Source organism: Sus scrofa, chromosome 4 (assembly GCF_000003025.6).
Source record: "Sus scrofa isolate TJ Tabasco breed Duroc chromosome 4, Sscrofa11.1, whole genome shotgun sequence".
Classification (NCBI taxonomy): Eukaryota; Metazoa; Chordata; class Mammalia; order Artiodactyla; family Suidae; genus Sus; species Sus scrofa.
In genome coordinates this window covers 30,710,951-30,729,012 of record NC_010446.5, presented here as the reverse complement: position 1 = coordinate 30,729,012, position 18,062 = coordinate 30,710,951, and the positions used below count along the sequence as shown (strand labels likewise).

The window sequence follows — 18,062 nt, the reverse complement described above, 5'->3', positions numbered from 1 at the left end:
TAATTGGGTCCCATTTGTTTATTTTTGCTTCTCTTTCATTTGAAGGAGGCAGAGGCAAAAAAAGTCCATTGTGGAGTTCCTGTCGTGGCTCAATGGTTAACAAATCCAACTAGGAACCATGAGGTTGCGGGTTCAGTCCCTGGCCTTGCTCAGTGGGTTGAGGATCCGGCTTTGCCATGAGCTGTGGTGTAGGTTGCAGACGCGGCTCGGATCCTACGTTGCTGTGGCTCTGGTGTAGGCGGGTGGCTACAGCTCTGATTCGACCCCTAGCCTGGGAACCTCCATATGCTGCAGGAGCGGCGTAAGAAATGGCAAAAAGAAAAAAAAAAAATCCATTGTTATGGCTTATGTCAGAAGAGTGTTCTGCTTGTGTTTTCTTCTAGTAGTTTTATGGTTTCCAGTCTTATATTTATTTCTTTAATCCATTTTGAGTTTATTTTGTATATGGTATAATAAAATGTTCTAATTTCATTCTTTTACATGTATCTGTCCAGTTTTCCCAGCATTCCTTATTGAAAAGAGGCAGTCTTTTCCCTACTGTACATTCTTGCCTTCGTTTTCACAGAGTAATTGTATATTTCTGTGCTATTATATTCTGTTGATCTATTATGTCTGTTTTTATGCCACCACCATACTGTTCTGATTACTGGTATTCTTTTTGGTGCAATTTTAAATGAGATTTTTTTGTTGTTGTTTGTTTTACTTTCTCTTTCTGTTAGTTCATTATTAGTGTATAGAAAAGCAACCAATTTCTGTATATCAGTCTTTTATCCTGCACCTTTACTGAATTCATTTATTCTAATAGTTTTTTGGTGGAGACTTTAGGGTTTTCTATATACAGTATCATGTTATCTGCATATAGTGATCATTTTATTTCTTCTCTTCCAATTTGCATGTCTTTCATTTCTTTTTTTTCTCTGACTGCTATAGCTAGCACTTCTAGTAATGTTGAATAAAAGTTGTGAGAATGGGCGTCCTTGTCATATTAAAGGAAATGCTTTCAGCTTTTCACCATTGAGTATGATCTTAGCTATGAGTTTCTCATAAGTGGCCTTTGTTATGTTGTGATACTGGCCCCTCTATACCAACTTTAATGAGTTTTTATCATTGGTTTGTAGATATTGAATTATGCTTGAATGCCCTGGAATAAATCCCACTGGAACATGGTGTATGATCCTTTTTATATATTGTTGAATTTGGTTTGTTAATATTTTGTTGAAGGTTTTTGCATCTGTATTCATCAGAGATATTGGCCTTTAATTTATTTACTTGTAATGTGTTTATCTGGTTTTGGTATCAGGGTAATTAATGGTCACCTTATAGAATGAATTTTGGAGTGTTCCCTCCTTTTCAGTTTTTTGTTATAGTTTGAGGAGGCTAATAGATATTAACTCTTCTTTATATTTTTTTTAGCATTTCCCTGTGAAGCCATCTGGTCCTGGACTTTTGTTTTTGTAAAAGTTTTTTTTGATCAGTAATTCAGTCTCACTACTAGTGATTGGTGTGTTCAGATTATCTATTACTTCCTAATTCAGTCTTGGAAGATTATATTGTGGATGAAAAATGTTGCCTGCCTTCCAAACAAGGGATGTTGTGTCCATTAAGCCAGCAGCCACTGCAGCCACCTCCAACTGTGCACCCTGAGGAGATTCAGCATGGAAAAAAGCAGGATACTAGCTCTAAATAGTTAAGATGCATATCAAATGAAAGATTTTTTTTTCTTTCTTTCTTTCTTTCTTTCTTTCCTTCTTTCTTTCTTTCTTCCTTTCTTTCTTTCTTCCTTTCTTTCTCTCTCTCTCTCTCCTCTCTCTCTCTCTCTCTCTCTCTCTCTCTCTCTCTCTCTTTCTCTCTCTTTCTCTCTCTCTCTCTTTCTTTCTTTTTGTCCTTTTAGGGCCACACCCACAGCATATGGATGTTCCCAGGCTAGGGGTCGAATCAGAGCTGTAGCCTGTAGCCGCCAGCCTACACCACGGCTCACAGCAACACTGGATCCTTAACCCACTGAGTGAGGCCAGGGATCTAACCTGTGTCTTATGGATGCTAGTCAGATTTGTTAACCACTGAGCCATGACGGGAACTCCCAAAGGAATGATTTCAATGAGCTCAGACTCTTGCATCTTCCCATACATAGAAAATTGCTAAATTCATTAATGTTAGATGTCTGGTTTTCCTAACAGTAATCTAACAATCTATGGATGTTTCAAATACCTGATTTTTATTGCAAAACTCTTGTGTATCCCGGCTCTTCCCCTATCTCTTTGAATCACTCCTTATAGCTATCTGAGAGGCTGTCTTCCCAGCTTAGGTCCTCAGTTTTGTCCACCAAATAAAACAATTCTCGTCTTTTAGGTTATGCCCCCCCCCCCTTTTTTTCTCAGTCAACAGATTGTTTCTAGAAATTTCTCTTTCTAGAATCACCAGTTTGTTGGCACATAACTATAGTACTTTTGGGGTTTTTTTTTTCTGTATCTCTGTTATATTGGTTGTAATTTTTCCTCTTTCATTTCTTATTTTGTTTGAGTCCTTTTTTGTTCTTAAAGAGCCTGATTAAAGACTTATCAATTTTGTTTATCTTTGGAAAAAACAGCTCTTGGTTTCATTGATGCCTTCTGTTGATTTTTTGGTCTCTATTTTATTCATTTCCTCCCTGATCTTTATTATTTCCTTTCTTCTCCTGACTTTGAGATTTATTCATTCTTTTTCTCATTCCTTTAGATGGTAGGTTAAGTTCTTTATTTGAGGTTTTTTTGTTTCCTGAGGTAGGCTTGTATCACTATAAACTTCCCTCTTAAAAGTGCTTTTGTGGCATCTCATTGATTTTGGAAAGTTATGTGTTTATTTCATTTGTCTTGAGCTATTTTCTGATTTCTTCCTTGATTTCTTCACTGACCCATTAGTTTTCTTGGTAGCATGTTGTTTAGTCTGCACATCTTTGGTTTTTTTTTTTTTTTTTCCCCATTTTTCTTCCTGAAATTGATTTCTAGCTTTATACCACTGCTGTGGGAAAAGAATACTTGGTATAATTCCATCTTAAACTCTTGTTTGTGGTTGCAGGTTTTTTTTCTTGTAGTTGTTCTCTAGTCTCATAGCATTCTGGTTGGAAAAGGTGTTTGATATTATTTCAGTTTTCTTAAATGTATTGAGACTTGTTTTGTGGTCTAACATGTGCTCTATTTTGGAGAACTTTCAATGTGTACTTAAAAAGAATATGTATTCTGATGTTTGGGGATGGAATGTCCTGTAGATATCTATTAAGTCCAGCTGGTCTAATATGTCATTTAAGACCACTGTTTCCTTATAAATTTTTCTGTCTGAATGATCGAGATGTAAGTAGAATGTTAATGCCCTCTACTATTACTGTATTACTGTTAGTTTCTCCCTTTATATCTATCTTTATACATTTAGATGTTTGTATGTTAGGTGCATATATGCTAATGAGTGTTATACCCTTTCTTGTATTTATCTCTTTATCATTATATAATACCCTTCTTTGCCTTTGTTATAGACTTTGTTTTAAAGTCTACTTTTTTCTGATATAAGTAATGCTATCCAGATTTCTTTTCATTTTAATTTGCATGAAATAGCTTTTTCATGCCCTCACTTTCAGTCTGTGCCTGTCTTTAGCTCTGAAGTGAGTATTTGTAGGCAGCATATAGTTGGGTGCTGTTTTTATACCCAGTCAGCTACCTCATGTATTCTGATTGGAACATTTTTTCCATTGGCATTTAAAATGAGCAATGGAGTTCCCACTGTGGTGGCTCAAGTTGCTTCAAGGTTTGGGTTCAATCCCCAGTCTGGCACAATGGGTTAAAGTTTCTGGCATTGCTACAGCTGTGGCTTGGATTCAGTCCCTGGCCCAAGAACTTCCATATGCCTCAGGTACAGCCATAAAAATTTTAAAAATAAAATGACTATAGACAGGTAAGTACTTACTGTCATTTTGTTACTTGTTCTCTGTTTTTGTCATTCTTTTCTGTTCTTTCTTTCTTTTGGTTTCTTCCCTTGTGGTTTGATGATTTTCTTTGGTGATGTGCTTGTGCTCTTTTCTCTCTGTTTTTTTTTTTTTGTGTGTGTGTATCTGTTGTGGGTTTTTGGTTACCTTCAAGTTCATGTATGTTGATCTGTAACTGTATCTACTTGATTTAAGCTGATTGTCATTTAAGTTGAAACACAGTTTGAAAGAGCTGCATTTTCGACTCCCCTCTCCCATGTTTTGGTTTTATGATTTCATATTTTACATCTTCATGTCTGTCCCTTAACTGTTTACTGAGTTACAGTTAATTTAAAATTTTTGTCTTTTAATCTTCATACTAGCTCATTCAGGTAATTGATCCATGTTCTTTACTATATATTTGCTTTTACTAGTGGTATGTTTCTTTTCCTATAAATTCTTTACATCTTCTTGTAGCCTTCACCACTTAGAAAAGACCTTTTAACACTTCTTGTAGGGCCAGTTTAGTATTGATGAACTCTTAGTTTTTGCTTGTCTGAGAAGTTCTTTATTTCTTATTCAATTCTGAATTATAACCTTGCTGGGTGATGCATCCTAAGTTATAGGTTTTACCTTTTCAGCACTTTATCATGCCACTTCCTTCTGGCCTAAAAATTTTCTGTACAGTGAGCCGGGGGTCGGGCTGGAGGAGAGGAACCTGAAACTTGCTGGACGGTTTAACATGCAAATGCCCCACTGGGTTTTAGGTGGAGGATGAAGGTTTGGCCACTTTCAGCTTCTTGCCAAACCCCCCTCTCTTCCCATCCCAGTTGAGTTTCAAGAGGCCTGTAGATGTGACAAGCGCTTTGTGTGGGGAATTCAGGCCCGTGAAAGGGACAAGGAGACCCAGTTGAGGGAACAAACTTTTGAGGGTCAGTGGGGTCAGTGTAGAATAAATGTGTGGCACTGTTGTCATTAAGGACACGCTCTCAGCAGGGTGTCCTGAGCCAGGCTCACAGGCCTGTTTATTTAACACTGAAATACCTATGGCCTGCCCGGTCTTGGGGAGAAAAGAGAGACTTAAACAGCAAAGGCCTGTACCTTCCAGCATCAAAACATTCTCCAAAAGCACAAAGACTTGTTTTTTTTCTAATTACAGAGACGCCGCAGCCTGTGCATAACCCAAAATTCATTGATTAATTAACCAATGCATTAAAAGAAGAACTTCTAGAATTTTCTTTGTTTCTCTCTGTCTTTCTATTTTGTTCCCTCTCTCGCTCACTTTTTTCCCCTCTCCACACATGGACAATCCAGGTCATTGAAAGCCTAAGATAGGAGTTACCGTCGTGGCGCAGTGGTTAACGAATCCGACTAGGAACCATGAGGTCGCAGGTTTGATCCCTGCCCTTGCTCAATGGGTTAACAATCCGGCGTTGCCGTGAGCTGTGGTGTAGGTTGCAGACATGGCTCAGATCCTGCGTAGCTGTGGCTCTGGCGTAGGCCGGGGGCTGCATCTCCAATTCGACCCCTAGCCTGGGAACCTCCATATGCCATGGGAACGGCCCAAAGAAATAGCAAAAAATACAAAAAAAAAAAAAAAAAAAAAAAAAAAAAGAAAGAAAGCCTAAGATAGAAACAGTCTCTAAAAAAAAAAAAAAAAGTTTCTGTACAAAAATCAACTGATAGTCTCATGGGAGTTCCCTTATATGTGAGTCTTTGTTTTTCTCCTACTTAAAGTACTCTCTTTATCTTCAATTTTTGCCATTTTAATTATATGTCTTGGTGTATGTCCCTTTGGGTTCATCTTATTTGGGAATCTATACTTTCTATACATAGAAATATGATTATTTCTTCACCTTCAAATTTTCAGCTGTAATTTTATCAAATACATTTTTTTTTTGTCTTTTTAGGGCCACACCCATGGCATATGGAGGTTCCCAGGCTAGGGGTTGAATCGGAGCTGTAGCCACCGGCCTACGCCAGAGCCACAGCAACACGGGATCTGAGCCGCGTCTGCAACCTACACCACAGCTCACGGCAACGCCGGACCGTTAACCCACTGAGCAAGGGCAGGGATCGAACCCGCAACCTCATGGTTCCTAGTCGGATTCGTTAACCACTGCGCCACGACGGGAACTCCTTTTCCCGCCCTTTTCTAGAACTTCATCCAGTGTGTGGATGTACCATTCTTCATTCAACCATTTTTCTATATCTGTTAGGTTGTCACATTACTTTACAATTAAAAATGGTTACAGTGTTATGCATATGTATTTTCTTACTGGTTGAGTTGTATCTTCAAGGGAGATTTTAGGATTGGAACTTCTTGGTCAAAAAGGAAATGCAATATTATTCTGTTATACAGGGATTGCTCTCCCCCCCCCGCCCAATTCTGGGCACACAGTGTCATCAGATAACCCTTATTGGGATGATAGTGAACCACAGCATTCTAAAAACCTCTAGGTTACGAGGTTAAGTCATACTTTCCATGAACAAATTAAATACTTCAACAGACGTTGTGTTCTTAGTGTGTACCGAGAAATATCCTAGATACTGGGAGCAAAAATGCATATTCTAGCAATCCTAAGGAGGCACTTGCTTTAATAGGTCATTTTAACGTGGGCTACATGGTCCCCTGCTTCTCTATGATCCCAGAACAGAGTGACTTAATAAAGTACAGCAATACTTTCCCAAGCATGAATTCCCATTGAAACAGAATTCTACTTTACTTTACACAGAATTGTTCCTGTTTCATGTGAGAAACAGTACCTGATATATCTGTTGGTGGTATTAAAAAAAAAATAAAGAAAGAAAGAAGGAACTAGAGTTTGGGAAGGGAAAGAAGTAAAAGCAGAAAACAAACTAAGAATATAGGTGCAACCTCATTTTCCAGCACAGTGTGTGGAGAAAGAAAATATGAGTTCGGAACTTCTCTCCTGTTGATATAAGTGGGCAGAGTATAAGAAGGTAAACTTGGGAATCAGGGAGCTATAAAACTTCATTATAAAAATTAAAAGCCCTCAAACATTTGGAGGTCCATACAGAAGAGGTTTTAAAAAAAAAAAAAGTGCATTTCAACAGCTCCAAACTCTTTAAACATCTGATTTGGAAAAGGAAAAATCTTTTGGAAATGGAAAACCTGAAGATTTAGAGACCAACTGTACACTACCCATTATTGGGAATTTAGAGTTGCCAAAGATAAAGCGCTATTGATAGAATATTTGTGCATAATTATTTCATGTGTTATTTTGGCAATGATGAAAATATGATAAATTTCAGCAAGTTCCAGTTGTGGCTCAGCAATAACAATCTGGACTAGTATCCATGAGGACACAGGTTCAATCCCTGGCCTCACTCAGTGGGTTAAGAATCCAGCGTTGCTGTGAGCTGCAGTGTAGGTCACAAATACAGCTGGGATCTGGTGTTGCTTTGGCTGTGGCCTGGGCCGGCAGCTGCAGCTAGAGTCAACCTAGCCTGGGAACTCGCATTTGCTGCAGGTGCAGCCCTAAGGGAAAAAATATATATATATATATATTTCATTAGCATGTTTATCACCTGAATCTGCTTAATCATTCTTTTTTAGCTTTACATTTATCAACTATGGGTTTTCCTATCATGAAGTTTTTTTAAGATAAAAATCTGTCATATAGCAGGCATTTTCCTCTAAGAAAATTAACTTTCTGAATTTACAGCCACACTTTATTGAGAAAAGTGTTCATGTAAGCTCTCTGAAAAGAAGACTTTTAACTCCATCCTCAAAAATTCAGACAAACTGAACTTTGAATAATCTGCATCGATGCCTGTATAAACTATTACTGTCCAGAGTTGAATGTGAGAAAACTTTTCTGAGGCTTTTGTCTAAATATTCCACCAATTCTAGAAGTAATCTGAGTTGCACTCCATAATTTTGTATTTCAAATACAAGAAAGTGATATTGTGGAATATAATTTTAACATAGTATTATAAAAACAATAACAAAATACAAGAAAGTATCTTTATTCATGAGCCGTTTTAAAATTTTGACATAGGTTTCACTGTTGTGATAAACGTGTACATCTTATATGAAATTCTACTTAGAAATATTCACTATTAATTTATAACTTAACAAATCTATTATGCAAACAAAAATGTGTACAAACTTTCTTCTTTAAGAAGATATTGAGCTTTCAGTTTGAAAGAGAATCGTACATGAAAACAAAGGTAACTCCTATGGTAGCTTAATCCATACTTTGTATTAAACCTAACACCGAGCAATTGTGTGTCTATTCTTTTGAGGTATTACAATACAATATTAATTTATGTATCTAACACCAAAGTGTTAGAGTGTCATTTGGTAATTTCACTGAAATTCCATAAGAATTGCAATGTCACATTTTATTCAGTTTGTTTTTAGAATAATATAATGCACATTAAATCTAATAGAGGAAATTGGCAAGTAACAGGTTAGTGTCAAGTTTCTCTGTCATCATTAAAGTAAATGTTTTTCACTTTGGCAGGACTAAATTTCTCTTTTAGAACTTTCAGATAGTTCAAAAGTTTGTTAGGAGTTCCCGTCGTGGCACAGTGGAAACGAATCCAACTAGGAACCATGAGGTTGCAAGTTCGATCCCTGGCCTCTCTCAGTGGGTTAAGCATCCAGAGTGGCCGTGAGCTGTGGTGTAGTCAAAGATGCGTCTCGGATCTGGCGTTGCTGTGGCTGTGGTATAGGCCGGCAGCTGTAGCTCCCACTAGACCCCTAGCCTGGGAACCTCTATATGCCTTGGGTGCAGCCCTAAAAAACAAACAAAAACAAACAAAAAGTTTGTAGAGCTTGAAGTAAGTTAAAATGTCTCTAGTCTATTTCTAATCCACCAATGATTCTATCAGATTCTCTCACACCTAACATTCTAGTTCACTATAGCATTTTCTGTATTTCTACTTCTGTGTATATTGACATAAATGTAAACAGCATGACTCTAATCTTTTAAGAAAAAAAATAAACTTTCCCAAGAGGTACTACAAAGGCAGGTAAACCTAAATCTCTCACCTCTGCTTTACTTGTGTAGTGAAAATGAACATAACTGCCTTCTCAGCTGGCTCTAAGACCACCAATGATGTCTGCTTTTATGTGCTATGTGCACATTACATCACATGACTTCCTATTGGAAACCTTTTAAATTCAAAGTCCACAGGGAAATTTCCTCAGTTTCAACATATTATTTGAATCCAGTTTCTTTATCTATGTGGTTATTTTGTAAGTGATGCTGTGATAAAAATAGTGGTACAAAGTCATTTCTTAGAAAATTTCAAGTTTAGTTTTGCCAAACTCAATGAAATTCTTTTTTTCCCCTGAACAATGACAAATCGTAATAGATTTTGCTGATATTTACCTAAAGTCAGCATTCTTCTTAGATATAATAATTATTCACTTAAAGATCTATAACAACTTTTGCAAAGAATAGCCAACTATTTTTGCCCAAAAAGGTAAGTGAAATTTCAAATACTTATAGTATCATATATGAATAACCCTCGATGTGCTTTCTGAATTGTTTTGCATGTGCTTTCTCAAAATCTTTAGATTTCTTCAGAAACAGAGTGCCAAAAAATCATTTTTGTAAAAATTGTTTAATGTTTACTAACTCGGTACAGAGCAGTTTGCCTTTTAAATTTCACTGCTTTCGCGTTTAGCATTAAGACAGGAGTGGGTCAAGTCTGGTTTGTGTTGTTGCAAGTTCACTTTAGCAGAGTGATCACAACGTGGTCATCTCGGCCTTGCCATAGCATCTCTCCCTCAAAGTCAACCAGTCCGTGTTTCCTGGCGCGCATGAGAATGCCCACTACTTTATCTGAAATACGAACGTATCTGTCAAAGAGATCTCCGAAAGTAACCTGGATCTTGCCGTCCCGCCTGGGGTGCGCCATCGTGCGGATGATGAAGCACATGTCCATGATTTCTCTGTAGATGTGCTCCTCAGCTCTCTTAGCCCTTTCCGCAGTTCTGGTTCCTTCCTTGGGACGGCCGTAGCCTTCATCTCCTTTGTGCAGGCGGGTGGACATGGCCAATTCATAATCAAACTCGTCACTGAAAGGGTTGAGCTTCTGGGATTGTATGTGTTCATCAGCCCACTGCTGCCACCTCCCTTTCAGGTGGCCCACTTGGCTGTATTTCCGCTGGGCTTTGCAATTGAGTTTCTCAGTAAATCTATTTGCCCTAAAAGAGAGAGAGGGTGAAGAATCAAGCTACTGATATTTTAACACCCAAATGTTGCTTTCTATTTGTACTTCAAAACAAAAGAAAGGAAAAAAGAAAATCATACACAATGCCCCCATTGTTCTTAGTTTGAGGTATGTCCTCCTAGATTATTTTCTCTGTGAATAATATAAATATTTTAAGCTCCTTAAAATAATATTGAACTATTTCAAGAAAAGTCCCTTACACAAATGTAATGCAAATATGGGCATCTTGAAGTTGTATGTTAGTAATATTTTAGAACTAGAATCATCTGAGTATATTCAGGGATTTTTTTTTTTAAGGGTTACTGAAGGGTAGTTGATTTACAGTGTTGTGATAATTTCTGCTGCACAGGAGAATCTAAAATTATTTTCTTCAAAAACAAATTATTTCTCCAAAATAAGGCTGATAACAGCATATATCCTTTGTGATACTCACTTATGTATAGATTTTTATATGTGAGTTTTAATGAAGCATATCTATACTAGTATCTATGCCCTATCATACCACCAATTTTGAAATTTCAAGTTGTATAGACAGGAGACACTATCTAGCAACAGTAACATTCATTGAACATTGTTCTAAACACTTTTCACTAACTTTTCCATAACCATTTGATGAGATGGGAACTATTAATCTCACATCACAGATGAGGACATTGAGGCCAGGGCAGGTTGCATAACTTGCCTAAGGTCACAGAGCTCTTTAAGTGTTGGAGCTGGAGCTTGAATCAAAGTTAAGCTATCTCCAGAGCCTGTGTATCAATACTGTGAAATGCTGCCCTAACCCAGCACAATTTTCTGTTTAAAACCCAGGAAGGGGTCCTATGTGGGTATTCCTCACTCTCAAAACTCATTTCCTGAAATCCAGTTATGCAAATCCAAAGGCAGGAAACTAACAGATGTGGACAGGGAGCTATTCAGATTTGATTTAGCCCTGCTTTCAAAGAGGAATGACATCCACTAGATGGCAAACTTTCATTAATTCCCATGTTTTGTGTTTCCAAAAGTCCTACCCTTGCCGCATTCGGTTTCACTGTTAGAGTAGAATTCAAACTAGGAATACACTGCTGCATATAACACTTTTATTCTTTGCAACTGTATGGACAAAAGTATGTGACAGATTGGGAAAAAGCATACAAAAACTGTATACACAATTATCATAGCTTTAAAAAATCATGTAAGTATAGAAAAGTGCTAGGAACTACACTGCTCTGAAGTGGAATGCATCCCCCTCAGCTGTGCTGGTCCTCGCCATCGTCTGCCTCTTCACAGACTGTCCCTGTTCAGCTGCCCAGACTATGGGCTGCTTGATCTCAAAATCCAAGGAAAGTAAACACCTTATCCCCTTGCAACGATGGCAATCCATGGCAGGCATAGTCTCAGGACACCCACTGTCTGCCATACACTCTGTTAGGTACTAAGTGAATATTCAATAATGAAAAAGAATGGCGAATAACCACTAAACAACATTCATGGAAATGATCAGAGTAAAACAAATGTGAGTATATGGTATAATTCTAACTATGTGGAACATGTATGAGGCTGAGGAAATAATAGCATGTGCACAATCGAAAGTAATTATGTGGTACCTAAATGACAGTTGATTTTTAAAATTTTTTTCAGAAGTCTCTTTCATGCTGATATTACAGTTGACCCTTGAACAATGCAGGTTTGTACTGTGTGGCCCATTTATACATGGATTTTTTTCAATCCTAAATACTACTATAATACCATGTCCACATCTGGTTGTTCAAGGGAACACTATGGGGGTTGGGAGTGGGAAACAGGGGGCTCTCATCTTTTCAGCACTTGAAAATATATAACTCCACACTTAACCTGTATCCATGGCTCCGCCTCATGGACTCAACCAACTGGATTGTGCAATACCATAGTATTTATTGAAAAAAATCTACTTATAAGTGGACCCATGCAGTTCATGTTGTTTAAGAGTTAAATATATTGATTTTATGAGTTAGAGAAAGTAAAAACTAGAAAAATATTCAAATTAGCATCCAGAGGTAATTTGTTTAAACCTTATGTTTTATGGGTCTTTGATTCTTTGATGTAGTATTTTTTTCTTGTAACTTTAATTAGAATCTTAAATTCCCTGAGTGTTGAAACTCTGTGTTCTTTGGGATAAGGATTGGCGAGGTAATAATTCTATGAGGAAGAGGAACAGCTAAAAAACACCTTCTATTATCTCTGTTTTTTTATGGCCACATCTGTGAGATATGGAAGTTCCCTGGCCAGGGATTGAATCAGAGCCACAGCTTAAACCTACACAGCAGATGTAGCAATGCCTGATCATTTAACCCACTGCACCTGGCTGGGGATCAAACCCACGCCTCAGCAGCAACCCGCGCCACTGGAATTGGATTCTTAATGCATTATGCCACAGTGTGTACTCCAGCACCTTCCAAATCGTAATGTCCCCTTTATATGGTCAAATTGTAATTCCCCAAAATAGAGAAGGAAAGCAAAAGAATTGGTCCTTTAAGAATAGAAAATAGAATTATTTTTAAAAAGTAATAGGAAAATATACTTTAATGAGTCTTTAATTTTGTCTATCTTATAAGCATTCTATATTGTTTTTGTATTTCCAATTTTTAAAAAGTCTGAAAGGGTCAGAGTTTGAATCAGGATTAGAAAGTCTAATCCCCGAGTATCTCTTTGATCAATGAATATAAGAATATACCAACTTATCCTGGTTTTTTCTTTTAATTTCAATTAAAAATGTGAATAATAGTTTAGATTGAGCTTTAGAGAGACAATCTAGTATAAATGTGTATTAGAAAGCCATACTTTCCCCTTCATTTCTAGCAAATATCTTCAATATAGTTGTACCAAACATTACCCTTTGGGAGTTAACGGAATTCCATTAATTAAGCTGATGCTTCGATCTCCTTTTGATTCCCTGAGTCTAGCCCCTCCTAAAAGAATCAGTCTAGCACAGGGGTTAATAACACATGCTCTGGCATCAGCCGTTCCAGCGTCATCCCTTACTAGTTCTATGCCTTGGATACATCCCTGTGTTCAGTTCCCTTTTCTACCAAATGCACCCTCATGCTCAACCATTACCATTTTTGCCAAATGGAACCTGTTGGAGAGAGTGGATGAATGATTGTCATTTTAATGTTGCACCACTACTCTATGCAGGAGGGATAAAATTTCCTTGGTCTGAAAGAGCTGGACCAAATAAGTCATATAGCTGTACAATCAAAAGACTTTTAATAAAGCATAAAATAGAAATCATCCTCACAGTAAAGCTCCAGTTAGCAAAACTCTTTGACTTTTTACCAAACCTGACCTGTTTGTTTCTGTTATCCATGGAACATCTTAACCAACAAGAAACCTTCTACTTAAATATCTGTGACAGTTTTCTCCCTACTAGTGAATGTGGGAAAACATGGTGCTTAGAATTAAAAATAAGTCAACAAAACCCGCTTTCACATAGGCCTACTTAATAATGCCACATTAATTTCTCAAGCAGTATTTGAGAGTCCCATCAGGTAGAAAGTCCTTCTGCTAAGCTTCCTGACCACAGCTGGATTACTGCTGACATTCAGGGCTACTGTTGCTGCATCCAACATCCTGGTACCCTATGTACTCTAAGGCTGAGGGAAAGGAACCAAAGAAAGAAGGAAGAGATTTAATTCCCTTTCCCTCCCCAAACCCTGAGAGCCAGTCTCCTAGCATCTCAAGTGTTGGGATCACCAGACCTTTAAGAGCTTCTCTGGGTCCATTGCTTTACATAATTAATACCAAAATAACTCTATGGGGTATTATATCTAGTTTTTAGTTGAGAACAAAGAAACTTGGATTTGCCAAAATAACCATGTCTCAGATCTGTCTCTCATTCAAAGCTTATGCTCCTTTCTATCCCAGTAAGAAGGTGTCCATGTACATGTCTGATTTGAGGAATTACGAGATGGGTCTGCAAGGCAAGTTCCCACTTCAGGTATGACTGTGAGTAGGGGTCAAGAGGGCAGACTCTAGATCCAGAGTGCCTGGGTTTGAACTCCATGTACCATATAATCTTATACAGTTTCCCTAATATTTCTTTGTCTCATATTCCCATCTATCCAATGAGGACAATAATTATGCCTACCCCCTGAGAATGTTGTGCGGATTCAGTGAATAAACATGAAAAATACTTAGACAAGTGCCAAAGAAGATTGCATGTGTTGGAGATTGGTCCTGGCTATCAGTTCCTGATCTCTGGCCAATTCAAATGTGCTCACAGGAAGATCTTCATTGTGTCACCCTCAATCTTTATTCTGTTGGGTTCTAATACTCTATTTTCTAGCACACACACACACACACACAACACACACACACACACACACATCCAAATCAGCAAGGCCAACCTATAGACTTTGATTCCATAGAACAATAATTTCTGATGATGAATTCCTATGTGATTGTAAGGAGAGCACAAATCCAGATCCTGACACATCCTCAAGGTACCACATGAGAAGTAGCCCCACATCTAGTTTTAAAGTATCACATTAAGGGACAGGCACATATGTCTCAGGTTTATCACTAACTGGCTGAGTGAACTTCCCCTCTGAGCATCTCATCCCTAATATGGGATATTACCTGTCTCATTGTGAGAGTTCAAAGGGCAAAGCAGGGAAAATACCCAGAGCAAGCACTAAAGCACAGGGATTGCTATGTTGCCTAGGTTCACTATTTCATTTTTATCAAAAGCTTTTGATATAATAGTGCTCATTCTTTCAAAACAACTTTAAGTCACAAACTGTAAGGCAGATTTTGTCAAATTAGGTAACCAGTTTTGTCTTTACTTTTTGATTGTTTTGTAAAACTTGAAAAGCACACCTACAGTGTGTTCCTGGAGAGCCAGTTTATAAGCATTCATTACATCAGAGATTTTTCCCCATATTCTGATAGCCTGTGGTCATGGAGTAAGAAATTCTTTCTGTTATGTTGAGGTAGCGTTACTGTCTTGAAATGAAGCATGTATTTCTTGTCAGAATACATGCATCAGGGTGTGTGTGTGTGTGTGTTTTAACATCTCATAATTTTAGGATTGTGATATTTTAACTACCTAGCTTTATAGCATTTGTCTTTGTTTATAAACAGGACAAAGTTTTCTGAAAGTTTGAAAAATTGCTAAATAATAAAATGTAAACAAATAGTAATAGCTTTCATATAGGGAGCTTATGTGCAGGCCCTGTGCTAAGAGCTTGAGAGTCTTAATCTCATTTGCTTCTCCATACAACAGGATTTATTCCAAAAGGTTACTGTTGCCATCATTTTACAGAGGAGGAAATGGGTTGAGAAAAATAACCAGATTTTTTTTTTTTTGCATGTGTATATGGTGAGAACATTTAAAACTATTCTCTTAGGAACTTTCAAATATATAATACAGCATGGTTAACTATTGTCAGGGCAGAGCTGGGATTTGTACTTGGTTCTGACTTCAGAGCCTGCTCTTGCATAGCAGCTTCCCACCCGTGTACAGTGTCATAGAAATCGGTGTTCCATGGTCACTACTTGGGTAGCTGTGCATCCTGATAACATTACAGACTGATTCAGGACAAGGGAAATGTTTCTCCAGTCACTCAGCAAATACCTTTCTCTGCAGAAAAACAAACCAAGGAGTTAACTCACTCTAGAATTGACTTTAAAAATTTACCCAAAGCAGACACCCCTCTCTGGTGGCTTCATTTTTTGTTTCAGCTAATCCTTGAGTGTTCAAAAAAGAAAGGAGAAACCAAATAGGGCAGGGTGACTGAGCTTGACGCTGTGCTCTTGGCCCAGAGGCGTACCTCCCGCCAAGACCTCACTTGTGCCTGACTTTGCTAGTCCTACCCTGCTCTCTGGGATTCCAGAGCTGCTTGGGGCTCCACCGCAGGCAAAGGAACAAAAAGATGCATTCACTTACTGGGAGGGCAAGGGGCGTTTGATTCTGGCGATGGCCACCTGCTCTCCATCCTGCTCCGGCCTCTCCTCTGTCTCCCCTCCGTAGCCGCTGTCTTCTGTGTCTATGCTATCACTCCTGCACTTGAGCTCCTCCTGTTCCTCCTGTTCCATCTCCTTCCAGCCCTTGGTCAGCTCAGATACCAGGTTGGCACATTTTCTTCTCCGAGTTGGGGAGCCATGGCTGCGGAGGAGTCTGTCAATGTCACTCTCTGGCTGCTCGGGTTCAGGCTCATCACCATCCTTCTCGTATCTATGGCTGAGGTGGCTTACATCACCTCCTCTCTCGTAAGCTTTGCTGACAATGGTCTTGGTCACCTCTTTCCTTTTGATAGGAGAGACTTCGGTGGCTCCCTCTGAGCTTTGTCCAGCTCCATATCCCCCTGGCTTTGGGGAGGGAGATTTTGGGGCACTCTGGACTTTCTGGTGGGTTGTAGGGTATATCACTGGTCCAGAAGGTTGGTCTGACTCCCTGGCCCCTCCTGGCATCCAGCCTGTAGGCTCCTGGGCCTGCCTGGTGCTATTCTCATTTGCCCACTGCTGCCAGCCCCGGGCCAAGTTGATAACCAGGGTGGCTGTGCGTACCTTCCGGAGGGCACTCTTGGCAGGTCCCTCCCCTCTTCCCTTTTCTCCCCGGGCCATGCTGCCCTTCTCTTCTCTGCTGGTAATCTGGGCACGGGCTGAAATGAATGTGGACCAGTGGAGGGCTGGGGTTTAAATAGAAGCAGGGTGTGGGGTGGGAAGCAGGTTTGGTGACGGTGGAAACTATGTGAAGCATTTCTTGCCAAGATGTGGTGCCTTCCCCCTGACCGTGTACTTTTTTTAAACCCTGACGGCTCCAGTTTCATCGCAGCAGAGGGACATCTCTGTGGGTAAAGGACAGTGATAGGCTCACGCCCTTTCTTCTCCAATGCCAGAGTGGAAATTACTAGATCTGATCATGTGCTCAGCCTTGGGTTTTTCTTGACCTTCAAAGATGGGTCCTCCCATTTATAGGAGCACAAAATACTGCACAAGCTGTGCTGGGAACATTATAGGCTTGTTTCCATTGAAACCTCAACAGCCTTTAATATGGCTCTTAATCAGTCCTATTTTAGAGCTGAATACAATGACCTCTAACTTCTTAAGCTGAATATATCTGAGACTCCAGCCCAGATGTCTGATTCAAAGCATGTGCCTCTTCTCTTTCTACTTATTGAGGGTTGTTAAGTTGCCCTTTTCTCTTGTCTTCAACTCCATTTGATACAGACTTTAGAAGTCACCTCATCCAACTTCCGTTTTCCATAGGAGAGGTTGAGGCCTGGAGAGGGGGAGGGAGACAAAGGCCAGGTTTCTAGTCCTAAGTCTGAATTATTTTATAGATGAGTCATTTTGTATATAAGATGGTTAAATTTTTTGTTCAATTTTTAAAAAAAAATTTTTAATTGAGACCTATGCACACATTGAATTTCATAGATTATTATCGCATCTTCAAATATTTTGTTAAATAAGACTATTTAAAGACAAAATAAGTGGGAGTTCCCATGGTGGCTCAGTGGAAAAGAACCTGACTAGTATCCATGAGAATGTGGGTTCGATCCCTGGCCTCGCTCAGTGGATTAAGGATCCCACTTCCATAGGCCACGGGTGAGGCCCTAAAAAACAAAACCAAACAAAAAGACAAAAATAAGTGAATGCTATCAGAAGCAATTATGACATGTTATGTAGGTTATGTTATGTTTTAGTATCAAACCATCCTTAGCAGATTTTTAAATTCATGCAGAAAAAGCCATTCAATTCTCAGAACAAAGACTGAAGTATAGTTTGTTTTTTTTTTATTTTTTAAATATTTATTTATTTATTTATTTAGTCTCTTTGCCTTTTCTAGGGCTGCTCCTGCAGCACATGGAGGTTCTCAGAGCCACAGCAACGTGGGATCCAAGCCGCATTGCGACCTACACCACAGCTCTTGCAACACCGGATCCTTAACCCACTGAGC

At 38.8% G+C, this 18,062-nt stretch overlaps 1 protein-coding gene across 1 annotated transcript; it reads right to left on the bottom strand.

The window, feature by feature from the left end:
- On the bottom strand, positions 9,518-16,775 carry ABRA (actin binding Rho activating protein). The gene is given in 2 exon segments (NM_001135960.2): positions 9,518-10,118; positions 16,050-16,775. Coding segments are annotated over 2 exon segments (1,155 nt in total). The 5' UTR covers positions 16,727-16,775; the 3' UTR covers positions 9,518-9,640.